This window comes from Gorilla gorilla, chromosome 23 (genome assembly GCF_029281585.2).
Source record: "Gorilla gorilla gorilla isolate KB3781 chromosome 23, NHGRI_mGorGor1-v2.1_pri, whole genome shotgun sequence".
Taxonomy (NCBI): Eukaryota; Metazoa; Chordata; class Mammalia; order Primates; family Hominidae; genus Gorilla; species Gorilla gorilla.
This window is the reverse complement of record NC_086018.1, coordinates 24457941-24481235: the sequence shown is the minus strand read 5'-3', so window position 1 is coordinate 24481235 and position 23295 is coordinate 24457941. Positions and strand designations below refer to the sequence as shown.

At 48.2% G+C, this 23295-nt stretch overlaps 2 protein-coding genes across 12 annotated transcripts in view; one reads left to right on the top strand and one right to left on the bottom strand.

Moving 5' to 3' along the window:
* The window catches only part of HPS4 (HPS4 biogenesis of lysosomal organelles complex 3 subunit 2), a 31804-nt gene extending 21669 nt beyond the window's left edge, over positions 1 to 10135 (top strand). For all 10 annotated transcript variants that reach the window (XM_019018353.3, XM_019018352.3, XM_031005495.3 and 7 more), the window contains 3 exons: positions 3627 to 3759; positions 4237 to 4345; positions 8826 to 10135. In XM_019018353.3, coding sequence (XP_018873898.1) covers positions 3627 to 3759; positions 4237 to 4345; positions 8826 to 8997 — 414 coding nt within the window. In that variant the 3' untranslated portion in view covers positions 8998 to 10135. The remainder of the gene's footprint in view (positions 1 to 3626; positions 3760 to 4236; positions 4346 to 8825) is intronic.
* Positions 10136 to 17191: 7056 nt separating this feature from the next.
* The window catches only part of ASPHD2 (aspartate beta-hydroxylase domain containing 2), a 16494-nt gene continuing 10390 nt past the window's right edge, over positions 17192 to 23295 (bottom strand). For both annotated transcript variants that reach the window (XM_055374833.2, XM_031005494.3), the window contains exons 3-4: positions 19639 to 19752; positions 17192 to 19114 (exon numbers count right to left, since the gene is read on the bottom strand). In XM_055374833.2, coding sequence (XP_055230808.1) covers positions 19005 to 19114; positions 19639 to 19752 — 224 coding nt within the window. In that variant the 3' untranslated portion in view covers positions 17192 to 19004. The remainder of the gene's footprint in view (positions 19115 to 19638; positions 19753 to 23295) is intronic.

The window sequence follows — 23295 nt, the reverse complement described above, 5'->3', positions numbered from 1 at the left end:
GGAAATAGACTGTAGTTTTATGGAAGAGAAAAAGCTAATCTTTTCTTTTCTTTTTCTTTTTTTTTCTTTTTTTTTTTTGAGATGGAGTTTCGCTCTTGTTGCCCAGGCTGGAGTGCAATCGTGTGATCTGAGCTCACTGCAACCTCCGCCTCCCCGGTTCAAGCGGTTCTCCTACCTCAACCTCCTGAGTAGCTGGAATTACAGGCATGTGCCACCAGACCCAGCTAATTTTGTATTTTTAGTAGAGACAGGGTTTCTCCATGTTGGTCAGGCTGGTCTCGAACTCCTGACCTCAGGTAATCTGCCCGCCTGGGCCTCCCAAAGTGCTGGGATTACAGGCATGATTGCACCCATCCCTGAAAAGCTAATCTTTTCTAGTATGGAGTGACTAACTGATCAGCCCACTGGTTTGAGAGTGGGTTTGTTAATCAGACCCAAAGGATTTCTGTTTTGTAATCGGAAAGAGGTGTTTGATTGCTTTTTTGTCCCAGACTAGCCTTGAAAATACTTTATCTGATTTCCCTGCAGCCCCTCTGCTACTGTCTAGAAAAACCAAATATCCCCAGTTATGGTGAGCACACCCCTTTTGCAAGGGCTCCTTAATGATGTTACATACTGCCAAGCTGCCCTTGTGTCATTTGGCTGTCTTGTCTTTGGGTGGATCAGCTTCCACAGGGAGTGGGGCTAGGGTGAGGGGCAGCAGGGGTTGGGATGGTGGAAGGAGACGTGGGTGGAGCAGCTAGGAGGGTTGGGATTGGGGCTGGAATTCCCTCAGAGGGAGCGGAATAGGCTCACACCAGGGGGCAGCATAGAGCCGCTGATAGTCCATTACTCAAACCCCAAGATAATCTCATTGACCTTCAAACACAGTGATCAGATTAATTATTTATCACTACAATAGGACATGGAGCTTCTGTGTACAGTACATGAAGCTTGAAGTTAGTGTGAGAGTGTTGCCATAAAACATTTTATGAAAAAACACCTTCCCCCACCTGGGAAACCGGTATCTCTAAGTGAATGTGTGTTCCATGCATTGCTCCTGCTGCACGCTGTGTCACACACTGACATTTGTGCCACTTGCTTTCGTGTGCACTAGAAGTCAGAGGACCCGGGAATTAGCCTCAGCTCTGCGTCGCCTAGGGCTGTTGTGAGGATCACATTATGTAGCAGTATATATCGGTGGCTGGCAAACGTTTTATGTAAAGGACCAGAAAGCAAATATTTTCAGCTTTGCACAGCTTTTCAGCTCTGCTGTTGTAGTACAAGAACAGCCATAGACAGTATATAAATGGTATGACTGTATTCCAGTAATTATTTATGGACATGGAATTGGAACTGCATATAATATGCACGTTACAATATTATTCTTTTGACTTTTTTCCCCAACCAAGTAAAAAAATATAAAAACCATTCTTAGGTCTCAGGCTGTACAAAGATAGGCAACAGGCTGGATTTAGTTTATAGGCTAGAGTTTGCTGACCCCTGGTATGTATGAAAGCACTTGGTTATCAGTAAAAATTATCCACATGTCATCTGACATAGCATCTTGTGATTAACTGTGTTTTTATGGTTAAGTGATCCTATCTTGAGTGCAAGTTAGGCAGAAGATTTTGGAAGCAAAGCTCCGTGCCTGTGGGGAAACAGTTTTTGGCATGGCTCACTCTCTGTTCTTATTGTTTCTTCCTCTGGACACCAGCTCAGCATGGAAGGGATGACTGTTAGCAGGTTCTTGAGGTCCAAAAACTTTCAGTGAGGCTGTGGTTTGACTTCATCAGGTGAATGCTTATGTGTGCCCATGCGCGTGTCGGCACATGCACACACACACATCTGTTCAAATAAGAGGCTCAGTGTTAAACGCAGTGTTGGTCAGGCTCTCTCAGTGATCTGAACATGAGATATTATGATTGTCTTTCCTGAGCACGTATCTTTTTACATAGCTCTGCACCCTTGGTTTAAACCAAATAGCTCATAAATTGGCAGTGCTTGGCATTGGATGTGTTCATTTATTCATTCATTTAGTGGATTCATTTATTGAGCACCTACTAGGAGTCAGACACTCTACTAAGCATTGAGGATACAAAACTGAGCGCATAGAAAATAACTTTGTATGTCACACCTATTGACTTGAAATATCATTTCTGGGACTTTCATACAGGAAAACTGATTTAACACCAATATACTCCCAAAATAACATGTAAGCTTCATGACATTTACTTCAGAAGCATTCTGTTTGCATTTCTGTACTTTTTATATGCACTTATTTTTCTTACATAGCTGTTGAAAAATAGTCCACAAATTATCTGTGATCTCTAAAGAGACACCCTTTCTTTTATATGATTATTTTCATTTCCTTGACTTTATAAAAAGACTCTGCCTCAGGATAGCACTTTAGAGTTTACAAAGGACTTTTGGATGTGTCATTTCATTTAAGTCACTCAATAGTCCCGTACTGTTCCCATTTTGCAGATGAATAGAAAAATGAGGCACAGAAAACTTGGTAACTTGCTCCTGGTCATTTGACTAAAAAGAGGCTGAACTTGGGATGTTTTTTACCTGGGAACTGCAAATGTTTGGGGACAGTGGCCTTCTTTCTTGTGGCTGAAGCAGGCCCAGGAAACCACATTTCAGACCAAGCCTATTATGACGGGCCTGGCCTACTGAGTCAAGCCCTCAGTGGAGCTTGAAGAACACCACACAGCCATTAAAGAATTGTATGATAGAATATTTAAAGACGAGAAAAGCAGTTCATGCTGTGTTGTTAGGTTAAAAAACTATCAGTCATTATTTATGATTTGATCTCATTTTTATTTTACAGAAAAAGAGTTACACAAAACAGTTTAGTCCAGTCTTTTCAATTGTACTTAAACTTTATCTCCTTGGAGGTTTGTAAAAATACAGGTACTTGAACCCATCTCCTTGACAGTCGTCCTCAACTGTATTCCTCTTCTGAACCATCAAGTGCAGAAAGCTGTTTGACTGACACTTAGTCCTTCCAAGAAAGCCAGGACCGTGCTAGGTGTAGCAGAGAGAAGTTACCGTGTTACATCCAGTGAGGGACTTCTGTACCCAGGGCCAGTGAGAAACAATGCGGGATGGTCCCAGGCTGTTTGTATTGTGAAATCATGCGGCCTGGGTAGGAAAGCCATGGTTAAAATAAGATACACCACAGTGGTGACAGTGGCTATTACTGGATGGTGAAATGATGGGTTGTTTTTCTTGTTATTTTTTTGCTCATCTCTTTTCTAAATCTCCTACAGTATAATCATTATTTTTAAAAACATTAGAACATAAGGGTGAAAGAAAAATGTTGGTGAGAGTCCATTTTGCTGGATCAAGTAGGCAGTAAGATACTCCATGAATGATTTTTTTTTTTTTTTCGAGACAGAGTCTTACTCTGTCACCCAGGCTGGAGTGCGGTGGTGCGGTCTCGGCTCACTGCAGCCTTAAACTCCTGGCTTAAGTGATCCTCTTGCCTCGGTCTCGCAAAGCACTGGGATTACAGGTGTGAGCCACCGTGCCTGGCTGGAGGATTTTTTTTTTTTTTTAACTAAGTCTGTGGTTAACTAGCCCTCAGAAGGCTTGCTGAGGTCAGCCCTACAAGCCCATGACCCTCTCCCCCTTTGCAGTACCACGGCAGCCTGGCGTCGCTGAATGGGCTGGAAGTCCACCTGAAAGAGACGCTGCCCAGGGATGAGGCAGCCTCCACGAGCAGCACCTACAACTTCACACATTACGACCGCATTCAGAGCTTGCTGATGGGTAAGAACCAGCCAAGGGGCCTGGAGCGACGGGGATGCCAGATTCTAGATGGGTGGAGGTGAGAACTTGAGCCCCAGCATCGTGATGACACGGCTGTGCACAGAGTTGTCTGACCTGCGTTCAGGGCTCTCTTCTCACCGGGAGCCCACTCTCACTGAGTGTGGCGTTCACTGGGCAGGCGCTTCTCTGCTCATGTGTCTGTTTTTGGCGTTTCCCAGTGTTTTGAGAGAAGTTCATGTTCACATATCTGTGATAGGGTTTGTCTCAGAATGTTGAGATCCACACGCAGAAACCAGGTGCTGCATTGCACGGCGGCGGCAGCCGAAGCCCAATGCCCCAGGCCTTTGTCTCTGCCCCGGGCAGCCAACTCATGGCCTTGAGCCGTGCTCAGTCCCCGTGTTCAGTACTGGGCTTCAGGGGGTGGGAGGGTGGAAGGTAACTGTCTGCTCTTCACAACTCTGTGTCCTCTTCTGGAAGCAAACCTGCCACAGGTGGCCACCCCGCAGGATCGCCGCTTCCTCCAGGCCGTCAGCCTGATGCATAGCGAATTTGCCCAGCTGCCCGCGCTTTATGAAATGACTGTCAGGTGAGCCTCCCTGAGTCGCTCCCCCACCTACTCTCCACGGTCCTGCTCATGGGAACCACCTGTGGGGCCCAGGCAGCACCTTATTCCTAAGTAGATGAAAAACATTCTAGTTACTCTTCTTAAGGCCTTCCTTTGTCTGTTCCTATTGCCGCCATCATCCACTGTTGTGCAGTCACATGCCATGGACTTTCTGGTTCCCTTCCTACTTTAGACGCTTGGGGTCCAGCAGTGAAGGAACCTGAGGTCCTCACCATCATGGAGCTACATCCATTACTAGGGACTGCGGCTCCGTCTCCTTGCTAGAAACAGTGTTGAAATATTGTTATCTTTCTAATTACAAAGTAATATGGCTGGGCACAGTGGCTCACACCTGTAATCTCAGCACTTTGGGAGGCAGGGGGATCACTTGAGGTCAGGGTTCAAGACCAGCCTGGCCAACCTGGTGAAACCCTGTCTGTACTAAAAATACAAAAAATTAGCTGGGCAGGGTGGTGGGTGCCTGTAGTCCCAGCTTACTCAGGAGGCTGAGGCAGGAGAATCACTTGAACCCGGGTGGCAGAGGTTATAGTGAGCTGAGATCACACCATTGCACTCCAGCCTGGGCAACAGAGTGAGACTGCGTCTCAGAAAAAAAAAAAAAAAAAAAAAAAAAAAAAGTAATACATGCTGATCATACAGTCATGCAGAATGCTTGGAAATGTATCAAGTAAAACATTTTCCTCTCTCATCTCCATCACACACCAAGAAATAACCACATTTTACAGTTTGGTATATATTGCTCCAGGTTTTATTGGTTTTTGGTTTTTATTTTTTGCACATATAAATTGTATTTTTAATTATTTTAAGTCTTCTAGAAAATAGGATTCTACTAATGTACAATTTTACAGTTGTCTTTTTTCACATTATGGCATAGCTTGAACACCTCCATGCCAGAAGAAGTATAGATCTGTTAATGATTATTGTAATTTACAGTATTTAACCAACCGAATTTGTTTTTTTCTTTCTATATGCTTCTCTTATGAAACCAGAAAGGGAGTTTGGGCTTTAAAGATCACTTTATAAAAGCCCGAGGAGACTGGGACCTGAGAATTTGGTTGACAACTGGTAACAGAAAATAAAGCAAGTTAGCAGGTCAGGGGCAGTGCTGGCAATGTGTATATTAGTCCACGTAGTCCTTGGAACCATCTGGTCAAGGGCATTATTTTTTATCTATTTATTTTGAGATGGAGTCTCACTCTCGCCAGGCTGGAGTGCAGGGGCTCAATCTCGGCTCATTGCAACCTCTGTCTCCTGGTTTCAAGCAATTCTCCTGCCTCAGCCTCCTGAGTAGCTGGGACTACAGGCACCTGCCACCATGCCCAGCTAATTTTTGTATTTTTAGTAGAGATAGGGTTTCACCATGTTGGCCAGGATAGTCTCAATGTTTTGACCTAGTGATCCGCCCACCTTGGCCTTCCAAAGTGCTGGGATTACAGGTGTGAGCCACCACGCCCGGCTTCAAGGGCATTTTTTAAATCCTCATTTTACAGATGAGAAAATTGAAGCACAAATAGGATAAGCAGCTTGCCCAGGGTTATATTCTTCTTAAGTGGCAGGGCCAGGATTTGAAGCATTTTCTCCAACTGTTAAGCACATGTATGACCTTTCCACACACATTTCAGTGTCGGGGCAGTGTGGCCCAGTGTGAGGGGCATGGGTGGTGGACTGATAGGGAGCCTGGGTGGGTGATTAGGATGGTTCTGATTCCCTGTCACCTGCCACACTTGAGCGCCAGCTGTTCTGCTGCCTCTCACCGTCTCTAGCCAATATTCCAATAGATCTTTCTGTCAGAAATGTGTCTTCTCTGGCTTTAATTCACAGCTGCCCCAGGCCGGCAACCCAGAGGCAACTTGCATCTACAGTCACTGGTTTGGGAACTGGCTGTGTTGGGGGTGTGTGTGTGTGTTTTGTGGGAGGTGGAAACAAGTAAAATGTCAGCATCTGCTCCACCAACCACCTTGTGGCCCTGCAGTATGTCACCTTCCTTAGAGCTGAGAGGGGTTTAGTGTTGAGACACATAGCTCAAGGCATTTGTTGAGAGATTATTTCAATAATACTAATAGAAACAACAGCTACCATTTCTTTTTTTTTTTAATTTTATTATTATTATACTTTAAGTTTTAGGGTACATGTGCTGTGCACAACGTGAGGTTTGTTACATATGTATACATGTGCTATGTTGGTGTGCTGCACCCATTAACTCGTCATTTACATTAGGTATATCTCCTAATGCTATCCCTCCCCCCTCCCCCCACCCTACAACAGGCCCCGGTGTGTGATGTTCCCCTTCCTGTGTCCATGTGTTCTCATTGTTCAATTCCCACCTATGAGTGAGAACATGTGGTGTTTGGTTTTTTGTCCTTGCGATAGTTTGCTGAGAATGATGGTTTCCAGTTTCATCCATGTCCCTACAAAGGACATGAACTCATCATTTTTTATGGCTGCATAGTATTCCATGGTGTATATGTGCCACATTTTCTTAATCCAGTCTGTCGTTGTTGGACATTTAGGTTGGTTCCAAGTCTTTGCTATTGTGAATAGTGCCGCCATAAACATACGTGTGCATGTGTCTTTATAGCAGCATGAATTATAATCCTTTGGGTATATACCCAGTAATGGGTTGGCTGGGTCAAATGGTATTTCTAGTTCTAGATCCCTGAGGAATCACCACACTGTCTTCCACAATGGTTGAACTAGTTTACAGTCCCACCAACAGTGTAAAAGTGTTCCTATTTCTCCACATCCTCTCCAGCACCTGTTGTTTCCTGACTTTTTAATGATCGCCATTCTAACTGGTGTGAGATGGTATCTCATTGTGGTTTTGATTTGCATTGCTCTGATGGCCAGTGATGATGAGCATTTTTTCATGCATTTTTTGGCTGCATAAATGTCTTCTTTTGAGAAGTGTCTGTTCATATCCTTCGCCCACTTTTTGATGGGGTTGTTTGTTTTTTTCTTGTAAATTTGTTTGAGTTCATTGTAGATTCTGGATATTAGCCATTTGTCAGATGAGTAGGTTGCAAAAATTTTCTCCCGTTCTGTAGGTTGCCTGTTCACTCTGATGGTAGTTTCTTTTGCTGTGCAGAAGCTGTTTAGTTTAATTAGATCCCATTTGTCAATTTTGGCTTTTGTTGCCATTGCTTTTGGTGTTTTAGACATGAAGTCCTTGGCCATGCCTATGTCCTGAATGGTATTGCCTAGGTTTTCTTCTAGGGTTTTTATGGTTTTAGGTCTAACATGTAAGTCTTTAATCCATCTTGAATTAATTTTTGTATAAGGTGTAAGGAAGGGATCCAGTTTCAGCTTTCTACATATGAACAGCTACCATTTCTTAACCACTCACAATGTGTTAAGCACTCACTTAATCTCATTCTTTAAAACAAAACAAAACAAAACAAAAACACCAATGAGGGCACATACTGTTGCAACATCCACTGTACAGATGAAAAAGCTGGGACTCAGAAATGTTGAATAGCAGCCCAGGACACACACTAGGAAGTAATAGGGCTGGGATTAGCACCTGAGTGTGTGTGACTCCAGATCCATGCTCATAACCACCTGGCCTCGGAGCCCTCCCACAGGGCTGTGAGAAGAGATTGTCTTGCTGGGCCAGTGGGTGCAGGAGACACTGAAGCTTGGAATAGGGTGGGATTTTTCTCCCTTACAGGGAAGGAGAGAATTGAGTGAGGGGAGCCTTAGCAGTCCCTGACTCCACCCTTTCTCACTAGATTTGGGGGAAACTGAGGCCCATAATAGTTGGAGAGGCAGGATCCAGAAACCAGGGGGGTTTGTTTACCTTGGCCTGGAGTTGGCTCCTCCCAGGTGGCTCCGCCTCTGTGTAGTGCCCTCATCCCTCCCTCTCTGTGTCCACAGGCTTCCTGTCACTTCATGTCACATCCCACTCCTGTCCTTCACTCCCTCTCAGTCTATCCAGCCACCCCCAGTGTGGAGAGCAGACTAGACTCCTTTCTCGGACACTGCCATTGCCTCGTCATAGAGGCAGGGTAGCCCCAGCTACTCACTCTGAGCCTCAGGGTCCTTGTCTGTGAAATGGGACCATACCACCACTGCAGAGCTTATGTGAGGGGCAGAGCAGAGACTGTATGCAGAGCACATTGCATAGCTGCCAGTATATCAAAAAAGCCGGCACTCCACAGTTCCTTTATGCAGTACTTATAACTCCAGGCTCTGTGGCTGCTGCCACTGTGGATGGTCCCGCCACGGACTCTTCCAGCATCTAGTGAGCTGAAAGGAAGGAAAGATGGTATTGGCACTGAAGCCTGAAACTCAGCTGAATAAATAGAATTCCGTGCCATGACAGCTGCACATGCCACATTGGGTGTCCTGGGTCCTCTGTGACAAGAACCTTACTGAGGTCTCTGTGTGGTCTGAGATTAGCACCAGCAGCATTGGACCGTTGTCTTCTTTCTTCCTCCAACAGAAATGCCTCCACGGCTGTGTACGCCTGTTGCAACCCCATCCAGGAGACATATTTCCAGCAGCTGGCACCTGCAGCACGGAGCTCCGGCTTCCCAAACCCTCAGGATGGCGCCTTCAGCCTCTCCGGCAAAGCGAAGCAGAAGCTGCTGAAGCACGGGGTGAACTTGCTCTGAACTGCACCCAGGAGGTGACTGGGAAGGAGAAAACCAGCAAAGGAAGCTCTGCCTTTTATAATTGAAAAGGCCCCTCTATTTTATTTTTCTTGAAAACATTCCCTTTTTTAGGAACATAATGATATTTGAGTTTTTGTTATTCCTTTTGCAGATTGGGATGTGTTTTGGGGGCAGGGGTTAGTTCTTCAGGTCGGCAGACCCAGAGCACTTGATAAAGAACTGTATTTCATCGGTGGTGTTGGGGCTGGGACGGGCTTGGCTCCCTCTCTGCCATACTGAGCCTGAGGTATTTCATATCTCCTGCTGCTGTTCCATCCCAGCTTGAATTGGTGCCACAAGCTTCCAAGTTGGCATTTTTTCTAGAACCTGATCGTCCACTAGCCCAGAGTGTGTGTGTTCAACCCCCACACCAGGTGGTGGTAGGCGGTGTGACTGCACAGCGAGGTGCCGGATCTGTGAGCAGGCCGACTCCACGCCCACGCCGCAGGTAGGTTTCTCCAGTGCGCTCTTGCTGGGAGGTCCGGATCGTTCCTGCAGGGAAGCGGCAGCACACGGAGACCACTTGGTTGAATTCTGTTGGAACTCTACTCAAATCTAGGGGCGTCTTCTTTGGACCCACAATGGGGGCAAGCCTTAATAATATGGAAGGGAGTTTGGGCTTTAGAGATCCCTTTATAAAAGCCCTGGGGGCTGAGCCCTGAGAATTCAGTGACAACAGGACCAACCTGCGCTGCCTTTGACTACAAGTGGGCCGTGCAGCTGGTTCCTCTTGAGCGAGTGTCCCTAAATAGGAGTTTACAAGATGTCTGGGGGTAAAAGCAACTGTGCTTTTCAGTGGTGGCTGCATGAAAGGGAATGACATTCAGTTGTGTGTTCCTGGGCTTGTGTGGTACTTAAAACCTCAGTTCTATTACATTATAGTCAGACATTTTTTTGACAGTATGAGACAGATTGCAGGATGAAAATATTTGTCAAAATCTTAACTGAATGTTTACTGGAAGTACTTGAGATTCCATTTGAGAGTTGTATTGTTAATAATTTCGTGTCAGTGAACTGATATCTGATGTTTATGATATGGTGTCTTTTTCTTGAAACAAGCTTCCAAGGGCTAGAAATAAAATAGCCAAAAAATGCTAGAGTTCTGAGTAATTAAATGGCAGCATTTTTTTGTGACAAAAGTAAGGGTTAAGACAGTGTGTGTGTGTGTGTGTGTGTGCGCGCGCGCGCGCGTAGCGTGGGCGCATCCCTCTTTTCCTTCCCTGGGTTCAGTGTGGCTGGGTAAGGACCGTTTGTTTGTAGGGGTGCCAGGCTGCAGCCTGCTGCTCCAGGGAGCACCAGCTGCAGCTGATCCAATACACCAAGCCTGTGTCTCCCTCTTCTATCACCTCTCTCCGGGATCTCTGCTGTCTCTTGGATCCCATCTGCCTAGATGGAAGAGGATCCTATCCGAAGCTAGGATAAATGTTGTCTTACTCCTCTGCTATGTTCTCCTAGAAAAAATTGATTACAAGTTCTCTGCTGTGGTTACTGCAGCTCCAGGAAGCCCCCGCAATGTCTCACGTTGTCTTTGACCAGTGGTCCCCAGTACCAGGCCAGAGAAGACAACTTTATAATATCATTTGTGTTGTGAAAATTCTTCCACTGACCCAAAATGGAACCGTACAAAGCCTATCCGTGTATATGGAAAAGTCTCACGCACCTGGATTAACTCAGAAAAAGTAAAGTCCTGAAACTTCACTTTGCAGGTGTGCCCCTTTCTTTCCTCCTTTGATCCTGCTTAGTTTCTGCAGTGGAGGTTCTGCTCAGAGCCCCAGGGCACTGGCAGCTGCAGCCGTCATCTCTAAAGCTTGGTAACTGTGGCCCAGAGGCTGCAGAGAAGAAACACTTAACCCGCTGGTTTCCCGTTTTTTAATATTTCAGAGGTTTCAGGGGGTCACTCAGGACACGGTTAATCCCACAGCCTCAGGCCCATCCCCTCAAAATTAGTGCCCCCAGAGTACAGGCCCAGCGACGGACAGCCAAGCAGCATGTTCTTGCTGGAATGGGCACCACAACCTCTTATGGCCATGTTTCCCAAGGGAAGGCAGTGTGCAGGACAGCCTGCCCACCCTGGACTCCTAGTTGACACCGAGTGCCACTGTCAGTGATCCAGGACCACAGATTCTAGTGACTCTTCAGGGCAGAAAAGCCTCTGTTTTGGCTTTGTCTGTGCCAGCCATCTGCCACCTGTGAACTGTAAGGATAAAGGTCGCATGAGTGATTAATAGTGGTGTGTTAGTCCGTTCTCACGCTTCTAATAAAGACATACCTGAGACTGGGTACTTTATAAAGGAAAGAGGTTTAACTGACTCACAGTTCCGCAGGGCTGGAGAGACCTTGGGAAACTTATGATCATGGCAGAAGGGGAACCAAACACATCCTTTTTCACATGGTGGCAGCAAAGAGAAGTGCAGAGTGAAAGGGGGGAAAAGCCCCTTATACAACCATCAGATCTCACGAGAACTCACTATCACAAGAACAGCATGGAAGTAACCATCCCCATAATTCAATTACCTCCCACCAGGTCCCTCCCACGACATGTGGGGACTATGAGAAATACAAAATGAGATTTGGGTGGGAACACAGCCAAACCATATCAAGTGGCAATCAGATTCCTACTGGGAAAGGACCCCTAGAGGGGATGTTTGAGCCTAATCAAACTGTCTCCTCCCCTGGAGGGAAGCATCTAGACTTCTGGGCCGTTGTCACTTCAACCGACAGAGGGTGGTAGCAAGTGGAGACCAGGGGCTTTGTTGAAGTCGCCCTCCATGGTGTCTCTCTTGCATATTTGGTGGTCTTTTCCAATGTGGCTAAGATGTACTTCCCATGCCGCCCAGTTACTGCGTTCTTAACACCCTGCCCTGCTGGGGGTGGGTGAGTAGCAGCAGACCTTTCTCTGGTGTGAGCCTACCTGCCACAGGCCACTTCCCTGTGTGTGCAGTGAGCTGAATGGTGGCCCCCAAAGATCAGGTCCCAATCCCCAGAACCTGTGAATGTTGCCTTGTTGGATCGGATGTTTGCAGATGTGGTTGAGTGAAGGATCTTGAGACGAAGAGATGATCCTGGCTTATCCGTGGTCCCTAAATGCCCTCGCAAATGTGCTTTTAGGAGAGGGGCAGGGGGAGGTTACTCACGTGGAGAAGGCCACGTGAAGATGGCAAAGACTGGAGTGATGTAGCCGCCAGTCAAGGAATGCCAGCAGCCACCAGGTGCCAGAAAAGGCAAGAAGTGGATTCTGCCGTAGAGTGTGCGGAGGTACTGTGACTGTCAACATACTGAATTCGGTCCCGTGAAACTGATTTCAGACTTCGGCCTCCAGAACCGTGAGAGCATGGGTTTGTGTTGTAAGCCTCTGGGTGTGTGCTCATTTGTTACAGCAGCCAGAGGAAACAAATCCATCCTCCTGCCAACTTGCTTTCTCCTTGTGATGCCCAGTTCCCTCTCTCTCAGTAGCGCCGAGCCACAGAGCACAGGGAGGGCGTGAGAAGAGCTGGGGCCCCACATGAAGTTGCCATGGCGCGGGGCACAGGGGAGCCTTTAAGCAGGGGAGTGGGATGGGCGCGGTGTGACGCCTGTATAATCCCAGCACTTTGGGAGGCCGAGGCGGGTGGATCACTTGAGCTCAGGAGTTCAAGACCAGCCTGGCCAACGTGATGAAACCCCGTCTCTACTAAAAATACAAAAATTAACCAGGTGGGGTGGCACATGCCTGTAATCCCAGCTACTCGGGAGGCCGAAGCAGGAGAATTGCTTAAACCCAGGAGGCGGAGGTTGCAGTGAGCCGAGCTGAGATTCATTGCACTCCAGCCTGGGTGACAGAGTGAGACTCTGTCTCAAAAAAAAAAAATGCAGGGGAGTGACTGGAGCTGGTTCTCATGAGGAAGGTCACTAGCTCCTGAGTAGGGGATAAGCTGGGCAAAGTGGAAACCACCAGGAGGCTGTGGTTGTCCAGGTGGGAAGTGGAATGGCTGAAGCAGAGAGGAGGCCAGATAATGGGCAGACGAGCCTGGGCACTGATGAGGTTTGGGGCGGGGAGGGACAGCCCCAGTGGAGAAGGCAGCCAAGGAGATAGATTCCTGCCCTGAAGGAGCTGGTGGACAGAGTGAGCAGGAAACCCACACTAATACTCTCAGCCTGTGCTCCTGACACACACATTCCTCTCCCAACCCGTGAACCCACCGCTGCTCCTGGGAAAAGGGCAGTGGGTGTGGGAAAGCACTTGTCTCCTGCTTTGCTTCTTGATTCTGACTGCCACCCGGCTCTCTGTGAGGAGACGGGGGAGGGCAGGTGTCAGACCCACGCTCAGCATCCTAGCTTAGAAATAAAACATACTCTAGATCTTTCTTCAACATATTTGTTGAGTTTGGGAAGCTTACAGTGAAGATTCTAAGGGCTTCAAGGTGAAAATAGGACACCTTCTCTGTTGATCCAGGATTTAAATGTCCAAACCTGAAATTAGCTGTACTTCCCCTGAGAATAAAACCCAGAGAGTGCTTTGGAATCCTGTCAAGAGCTGGGAGGTGTTTTATGATTGCCTGTGCATGCCGAGGTATAAGCCGAAAAGTTGCAACCCTTCTCCCCTGCCCTGCCTTGCTATCAGCTGGGCCAAGCACCGCGAGGAAAGGGCTTGAGGCCCAGGCTGCCAAACCCATGGGGAGGAGAGGGAGACAAGTCCTCTACCGAGTGTGCTGCTCAAAGACACCTTGTGCATACTTCCTCCCCACCCAGGCTGGACTGGCTCGTGTGGCTGTGGCAGGAGCACATGGGCTTTGGTGTCAGACAGCTGGGTTCAAATCGCAGCTCTGCCACTTATTGCTGGAAATCAGGGCAAGTTGCTTTTCTGTCTCTGAGCCTCAGTGTCCTCTTCTTTAAAATGGACAGGAGAAGGAAATGGACGTAAGGACTTGGCCTATCATGGGCCCTCAGCAAATGGAGGGTCCTGTTGAGTGTTCTGAGAAGGCAAATGGCCTCCCGGCACAGGGAGAAGGACCTGGGGGCCGGAGGGGTGTGGTCCTTCTGCATGTTGAGGAAGTGAGGCCTGGATGTGTGTCCAGACTTCAGAAGATGCACTGTGCTGCGAGCCTGGATACTCGGCTTCCAGTTCCAGCTCGCCCTGCAGCTGGCCGCGTGACCTTGTTCATGTCAACTGCCCGCTCTGAGCCTGTTTCCTCATGTGTTAAATGTGCAGTTGACAAGGATGAGGTAGGGGAAGGAACCTCGTAGGGTGCACAGTGTTCTCCATGCTCAAAGAAGCAGGTGCCCTCACCTTGACCGTGGGGGTGGCTAATGTATGGGAAGCGGGGAGATATGGGGAAGGGCAGGTACCCAGAAGTTAGAAGCAACGTGTGTGCCTGGGAAAGAGGCGGAAAGTAAACCAATCCCTGTGTGTGCTGCCTCCTGCCTCCTAATGCTGCAATCTGCTTGAGTATTTTCCCTGCCATCTGTCAGCAGTTCTAAAATATGTGGCCTTATTCTGTCCTGTTCCCTGTGTTTACATCTGGTTAGCAAGATTCGGCTGGGGAGTTAAATGTTATGGAAGGTTGCTGGCAGCAGGTATGACGGTCCTCAAAAACCTCATTCTGTGCTTAGCCTCTGCTACTCATATTTACATCTTGACAATGTGTATGGAGCACCTCTCCCATCCACCCAGACCATGACATAATAGCATCTTACCAAAACCTCACTTGACACTCACAGAGTGGATTAGGACTTTTGGTGGCAAGGATAGAAACCACAACTCAAACTTGGCTTACGAATAAAAGGCGCATTTATTGGCTCATGTAACAGAAAAGTCCAGAGGTAGAGCTGGTTTTCGGCAGAGCTGCGTTCAGGACTCACGTGATCTCCACAGCGCAGGCCCCGCTTGCCTCCGTGGGTTTCTCTCTCAGCTTCTTTCCCTTCACCTCCCCCCACCACCCCACCTAATAAAAAGTGGCCTCTCTTTCACAGTCATCCCAGAAAAAGAACTTGGATCACGTGTCCAGCCCTGACCCAATCTCTCAGTGGCCCAGAGTTTGGAAGACTGATTGGTCAGATCTGGATCATGGGCCCAGCCCTGGAGACCCAAGGACTGAGCATGGGGATGTTATGGTCTTGCAAGAGGCTCATACTGTTGGCAGGATAGGTTTAAAAGCAGTGGCTGCCAGCCAGGCGTGGTGGCTCATGCCTGTAATACCAGCACTTTGCGGGGCAGAGGCAGGCTGATCACTTGAGGTTAGGAGTTCGAGATCAGCCTGGCCAACATAGTGAAACTGTCTCTACTAAAAATACAAAAATTAGCCAGGCGTGGAAGCAGGCACCTGTAAGTCCAGCTAGTCGCAAGGCTGAGGCAGGAGAATCACCAGAAGGTGGAGGTTGCAGTGAGCCGAGATTGCGCCACTGCACTCCAGCCTGGGCAACAGAGGACACTCTCTCTCAAAAAAACAAAAACAGATAACAAAAAACAGTGACTGTCCTCTAGAGACCAAGCTTAGGTGGCCTGCCCGGTGTTACACAGGGCCATAGCTCAGACTTTAACGTCCAGGCTGAATGGTTTCAAAGGCCTTATCATTCTTGCTACTCACAGCAGCGACCCCCTCAGCCCGAGCTACACATTAGAATCATGACCGGAAATGAGTTTAAAACAAAGACCCATGCCTGGACCCCACTCTCAGAACAATGAAAAAAGATGCTTTGGGAGTGGGGTGTGGGCTTTGAGGTTTCCGACAAGTTCCCAGGTGACTGCATCGTGCAGCCACAGTCAAGGACCAGCACACCAGGATCACTCCTCTCCCCCACGGTATGCTATGGAGCACTCAATGTTACAAGTTTAATCGCTGTCACCAAGGACAGAACCCAGACAATCTGGGTGACTCTAGGGGCTGATGAACAGGTGCCTGGGAGAAAGGGTTTGGGATCAGAAGACCTGGGGTGTGACCTTCTACAAATAGTAATTGGTCTGGCCTTGAGTACATGGGAACAGAGGGAGCTTGAGGCCAGTCCAGGCTGTCTCGGGTGGAAGGCAGGATTCCCGTTTGCAGCCGGCTGGCTCCCGTTTCTCACCTTGAGCCTCCAGAGCTACAACATGTAAATTAGTTTAGCAATGCCTAGTTGGCAATGCACACTTGAAGAGGGTGAGAAACATCGCGATCCCAGGTGAGTGGCGCTCTTCCCTTCCGCTTGTTGTGGCAGCCCAGCCAGGACTGCTGGCTGGAACCTCGCTTGCCGGTGGAAATACGCGGCAGCCCGGCTGCTTCTAGGGCTCCTGGCTGGGAGACCCCCCTGTCTCCCTCTCTTCTAAAGGGAAAAACATGAAAAACACAGCTACTGAGGGACATGTTTCTTCCTCTGTGATTAGACACAGGCAATTGAAAGTAGCCACTGGCTTCTCTGGCCACACCCACTGCTGTCCCGATGTGTTTTCCCATCTCTTCCGTTTGGCAGCCTTCCTCTTCACCTGTTTCTCTACTCAGCTGTGGCAGAAAGGGAAACAGGGTTGTTGAGTGCCCTTTATATGCCAGATACTGCACATACCCACAGAGGAGAAACTGAGGCTATGAGAGGCTAAGGGACTTGCCCAAGGTCCCAAGGGTGCAAACTCCTGGCACGGAGTCCTAAATCCTCAGCTTTTCTGAAGCCAGAGTCCTTGTTCTTTGCCCAGTTAGACATCTATTGCTCCTTAACATACCTAGATGTGCTCTTGTTGTCCCCACCCCACTAGTCCCATTACTTTGGGACATTTTGCTTCATTCACTATCCACGATCAGTTCTAGTGACCCACCTGTCTCTGTGACATCACTCAAAACAGAAGAGCGTCAAAGTCACTTGCCCCCTTCTGCCTAGCAAGTCTTTTTTTTTGGACAGGGTCTTGTTCTGTCGTCTTGGCTGGAGTGCACTGGCGCGATCTAGGCTCACTGCAGCCCCCGCCTCCCAGGTTCAAGTGATCCTCCCACCTCAGCCTCTCAAATAGCTGGGACTACAGGTGTGCACCACCACACTCAGCTAGTTTGTTTGTTTGGTAGAGACAACGCCTCACTATATTACTCAGGCTGGTCTCAAACTCCTTGGCTCAAGCGATCCTCCCCGCTCAGCTTCCCAAAGTGCTAGGATTACAGGCGTAAGCCACCGAGCCTGGCCTAAGTCTTTCTTTACAACAGATGACCTCACCACTTCACTCTGGTTTTCAGCAAGATCCTTTATTTATCTTCTGTTCCCCAGACACGTCACATGAATGCAGGTAGCTAGGTACCTGCGCGGGCTGTTGGTTTTGTAAACGCAGAGCAGAGTAGTCAGGATGTGTAGAAATCATGCACCTCACTGATTCTTTAACAAGATACTTAATGAGTAAAAAGACTTCAGGTATGTTTGAAATGTCTGCCTTTTCCTGCATTCTCATCACTGACAAATATCTGTGTAGACATTTTACTCAAATGTAGACATGTGCTCTTTGCACACTTGCTAGTACCTGCCTGGTGCATTTCAATTGTGTTTTCTTCCGACAGTTGTACCTCTTAGAAGCTGCTGTTTTCCATTCGGATCTAAACACTGGACCTGCACCTGCGACCAGCTGTATATTCCAAACCACTCCTCGGCTTTATAAATCTGACACTGCTCATAATACATTATTCAGAAAAGGCATCTCTAGTGTGGCTGGCCGGCTACGCTTTCACACATCAGCTAACACAGGCTATTTCTAGACTGAGTGCCTCAAACTGGTCTCCTGGGACCTTTTCCTTCAGGAAGAGATCCACATGTTCTTCACAGGAGACCAGAAAACCAGCACAACGGCCACGGGTCCTCTGGGCATGTAGGTCTTCTCTGTCTCCTCACTAGCACACACTGGCTTGGGTCATTGTCACGCAGTGCACACCTTTGTGCCATGACAAAGACACAGGGCCAACTCTTCCACTATCTCCAAGTCTAGTGTTTGAACATTTATGTACAGACAAATAAATGAAAAAAAAAAAAACATAGGCAACAGAACTCCAAAGCAAAACAGGAACTTTGGTCAGATCTATTATTCCAGTTTTGCCAGAGAAAGGCTTTCCCCAAATGTCGCTGGGTGAGCATGGTCCTATCCCCCTACAGCTCCTATCAGCCAACCTGGTGGCCTTAACGTTCATCACTGTGGACTCAAAACACCTAAAACTGGGAATTTTCCAGGCCCAGTTTGGCCGTAGGGCTTCTGTAGGCAGTGAGGTAAGCGGATCACACGTTCCGTGGCTGATCTGTGTGAGCCGCAGCTTGGTGCTGGGGGACACCAGCTTCAGCTTTGCAGGAAAGCCATGTTTAAAGAGTAGCCTCCAGTCCTACTGGCCCAATGCTTTTGCCATCAGGGACCTGACAAGGTTTAGGGTGAGGTGAGCGATGGTGACAGTATCCCTGGGCCTGGACACTGTGTGCCACCCTGACCGTGTCTGGCAGCCTCTCCACCTGGCTACTGAAGCCAGTCAGGTGCGGGGGCTGCAGACTGTCCCCCTGCTGTCAGGTGGCTGAAGGGTCCCCTGTGTGCCAGCATCAGAGGCCAAGTTCTCTAGCTCTCTGGTTTGCAGTTTTTAGTTTAGTTTTTTTTTTTTTAAGATGACCACAAGAAGTTTTACATTATTATATTCAGACAAATAACCATTTAGTTACTCTATTTCAGAGCACTGAAAAAAACAAGTAGCAACAGAAGACAGACTTACAAGGGCACTAAGTCTCTGGTCACTCAAGGACCAATCAAAGGAATGCGCTGTTAGGCCAGAAAGGAGTCTCTGAAGCAAATGATTGGAAGGAAAAAAAAAAAATCTGAGGAAATACAAGCCGAAAAGTTTCCACTTACAATAACCAAGGGAAAGAGGGACCCGACATGATATAAAATCCCAAATAAGAGCTTTCCGCTGAGGCAGGTTTCTGAGCATGGAAACAACACCGGTAGGGACTGGACCGGACCACAGTCTGCCCAGGCCCCGCCTCGGCCCTTCTCACCAATTCCAGCATGGGAAATACTCTCATCGTCCCGGAGCAAAGATGAAATCAAGGGCCTGCCGTTCGGCCGCTGCGACGTTTGGATGCCACAAATCCACCATGAAAACCACCCGTGGGCCATCCTCTGCTGAACCTGGGGGGGAAGGAGGGGTGAGAGGACAGGTTCAAACCACCCTGGAGTCAGGACCCAGGATCCAGGCAGGGCTGGACCCTACGTGCTCAGCTTCGGGGCAGGGACCCCATCCTGTCCCTCGGCTTGGATCGGACCACCTCCTCTCTCACTGAGAACATAAACCTGGCTTCATGGGCTTCTGAGCAGGGTGGACAAAAGGAAATGGGGAGATGGAGGGATCTTTAAGTGGGAATTTTTATGGCAGTGAAACTATTCTGTATGATACTGTCATGGTAGGTCCGTGTCATTATCCATTTCGCGAAACCCACAGAATGGATGGACAACACCAAGAGTGAACCTTAATGTCAACCATGAACTTTAGGTAATAATAACGCATCAATACTGTGTGTGTATATGTGTTATGGGGTGATATGAAGGGGCCTCCTTGGTACTTTCTGCCTGATTTTTCTGGAAACCTAAAACTTCTCTAAAAAAATAAAAGTCTATTCATTGAAAGAAAGGAAGTGGGAAAGGCAGCCACTCACCTTCATGGAACGCAGCATGCAGGAAAGAGTCATCAAAGAGAAGGCAGCGCCCTTCTGCCCAGCACTGGGGCTCTCCCCCCACCACCAGCTCACAGCCATTTGGAGTTTTCAGACCTTGTAGGAAAACCAGAGAAAGGAGAGTGAAGGCAGGCAAGATTCAGGGAAGGCCAGGAGGTAGGGGGTGATTTGCCTTACTGAGAGTTTTTGACTTCTAAAGCACCTGACCTGCCTCACCCCTCTGGAGCCCGTGCTATGGTCTGAAGGCTTTGGGCTTGTGTCCCTGCAAAATTCCCATGTGGAAACCTGACCCCAAGGTGATGGTGTTAGGAGGTGGGGCCTTTGGAAAGTGATCAGATCATGAAGGTGGGGTCCTAATAAATGGGAGCAGCATCCTTATAAAACAGGCCCAAGGGAGCTTCTTTACCTCCTTTTGCATCTTTTTTTCCCTTTTTTTTTTTTTTTTTGAAATGGAGTCTCTCTCTGTTGCCCAGGCTGGAATGCAGTGGTGTGATCTCGGCTCACGGCAACCTCCGCCTCCCGGGTTCAAATGATACTCCTACCTCAGCCTCCGGAGTAGCTGGGAGGCACTGGAGTAGCTTACAGGCACCCACCACCTCACCCAGCTAATTTTTTTGTTTGTTTTGTTTTGTTTGAGACAGAGTCTCACTCTGTCGCCCAGGCTGGAGTGCAGTGGCGCGATCCTGGCTCACTGGAACCTCTGCCACCTGGGTTCAAGTGATTCTCCTGCCTCAGCCTCCCGAGTAGCTGGGATTACAGGCACCTGCCACTGTGCCAGGCTAATTTTTGTATTTTTAGTAGAGATGGGGTTTCACCATCTTGGCCAGGCTGGTCTTGAACTCCTGACCTCGTGTCCACCCGCCTCGGCCTCCCAAAGTGCTGGGATTACAAGCGTGAGCCACTGCGCCTGGCCGAATTTTTGTATTTTTAATAGAAATGGGGTTCTACCATGTTGGCCAAGCTGGTCTCGAACTCCTGACCTCAAGAGATTTGCTTGCCTCGGCCTCCCAAAGTGCTGGGATTACAGGCGTGAGCCACAGCACCTGGCCTGACATCTTTTTTTTTTTTTTTTTAGATACAAGGTCTTGTTCTGTTGCCCAGGCTGAAATGCAGTGGCTCCACCATAGTTCACTGCAGCCTCCACCTCCTAGGCTCTAGAGATCCTCCAGCCTCACCCTCTTGAGTAGCTGAGACTACAGGTGTGCACCATCATGCCCAGCTAATTTAAACTTTTTTTTTGTAAAGATGGGGTCTTGCTATGTTGTCCGGGCTGGTCTCGAACTCCTGGCCTCAAGCTATCCTCCCACCTTGGCCTCCCAAAATGTTGGGATTACAGGCAAGAGCCACTGCTCCTGGCCACCTCCTTTCACCATGTGAAGTCACAGTGAGAAGGTGTCATTTATGAACCAGAAGCAGGCCTTCACCAGACGCCAAATCTGCTGGCACCTTGATCTTGGGCTTCCAGCCTCAGAACTGTGAGTTCTACATTTTTGTTGTTTATAAGCCACCATCTAGATCTTCACTGCACTCTTGGCAAAAATTCATTCCTTCATTGGCTTCATCTATTCTGGGTCATGGATTCCTTTGATGAAAGTCACAGACTGACATTTGTACTACACTCTGAAGCCCAACCAGGGGACCCCCAGAAATCCAGGGAGGTTGGGTTTAGAACCTTGCCTTACCCAGTAACTGTGTTTACTGTAGTCTCCCCTCTAGGACTATCTCAGTTGCGATTAAAGAATCAAAGGCTCACACAGTGTTCTCCTCCTTGGGTTCTAGCCTTTTAATCCGTTTTGAGGCTGGAGGATGGCGTGCTCTTCGTCTGCCCTCATTCTGGGAAACTGGAGGACACTTTTAAGGTAATGGCTTAGGTTCAAGAGGAAATAGACTGGCAGCTTTGTAAGAAGACGTATGCTTGGCTGGGCACGGTGGCTTGCACCTGTAATCCCAGCACTTTGGGAGGCTGAGGGGGGGGCAGATCGCGTGAGGCCAAGAGTTCGAGACCAGCCTGGTCTCAAACATGGTGAAACCCTCTCTCTACTAATTATCCAAAATGAGCCAGGCATGGTGGCAGATGCCTGTAATCCCAGCTACTCGGGAGGCTGAGGCATGAGAATTGCTTGAACCCAGGAGGCGAAGGTTGCAGTGAGCCGAGATTGCACCACCGCACTCCAGCCTGGGCAAATCGCACCACTGCACTCCAGCCTGGGCAACAGAGTGAGACTCTGTCTCAAAAATAAAAATAAAAAATAAAAAATGAGCCGTATGCTTCAAAGGCCAGTGGGATCCGGTTGGAACACTGCCATGTGTGACCCTCAGTCGCCCTTTCCAACACAAGGGTCTGCAGAAACACTTGGCCCCCATCACTACCTTGATGTCCAGAAAAGAAGGGGCCACCGTGGCTGTCTAATGATTTCAGAAGGGGTTGGGTCAGCCCAACAGCTCTCAGGAAGGCCCACCCAGGGGGAAGCAGAGTCCTGGAAGAGGAGCTGGGAAGGGTGGTGGTGTCGTCTGTCTTCAGTGACTCACTGTGACCACAATGACCCTGGGCAAGTTGGCATTCCCCTCTGATTTACTGTCCTTTAGCATAAAAATGAAATAGCTTTCCTTCCAGCAGCCAGAGTATTTTAATGTATTCTTTGAACCAGAAATAATGGTTCCAGGAAGTACGTTCAGAGTAATAATTCAAATAAAGAGGCCACATGGAGGAGACAGAAGGACAGAGGACTTGGGGACAGACGACTGGTTGTGACTCTTATGTGCTGTGTGACTTTGGGCAAGTCACTCAGCCTCTCTGAGCCATACCCTCACCTGTAAAGAGGGGACATTAGCATACTGAACCTTCCAGGGCTGCTATGGGACTTTTATCCTTGTTACCAATAACTGAAGACCTACTGTGTCTTCCTACTCAGCTTTGTGCTAAATACACACTTAACAGGTATCACTTCACCCACTTTCCAGATGGGGTAACTAAGAAGTTAAACGACCTGCTAAAAAGTTACCATTTAGTGTTGCTGAGTCAGCCTGACTCCAAAGAACAGGTTGTTATAAAACTGGACATGATGATATAAATGCTAGTTGTTATACTATTAACAGAGGAATTACAGTGATTGTGGAGTTTTCGATTTTTCTTTCTTTATTATTATTATTTTTGAGACAGAATCGTGCTCTGTCGCCCAGGCTGGAGTGCAGTGCCATGATCTCAGCTCACTGCAGCCTCTGCCTCTCGGGTTCAAGCGATTCTCCTGCCTCAGCCTCCCGAGTAGCTGGGATTACAAGTGTGCACTACCGTGCCCGGCTAATTTTTATATTTTTAGTAGAGATGGGGCTTCACCATGTTGGCCAGGCTGGTCTCGAACTTCTAGCCTCAAGAGATCCACCTGACTCGGCCTCCCAAAGTGCTGGGATTACAGGCTTGAGCCACTGTGCCTGGCCTGATTGCTGATTTTCTTGTAGTTAACATGTCTGATAGTTAATACTGAGTTTCAACTTGATTAGATCGAGGGATACAAAGTATTAATCCTGGGTGTGTCTATGTGGGTGTTGCCAAAAGAGATTAACATCTGAGTCAGTGGGCTGGGGAAGGCAGATCCACCCTTAATCTGGCAGGCACAATCTAATCAGCTTCCAGCAAATATA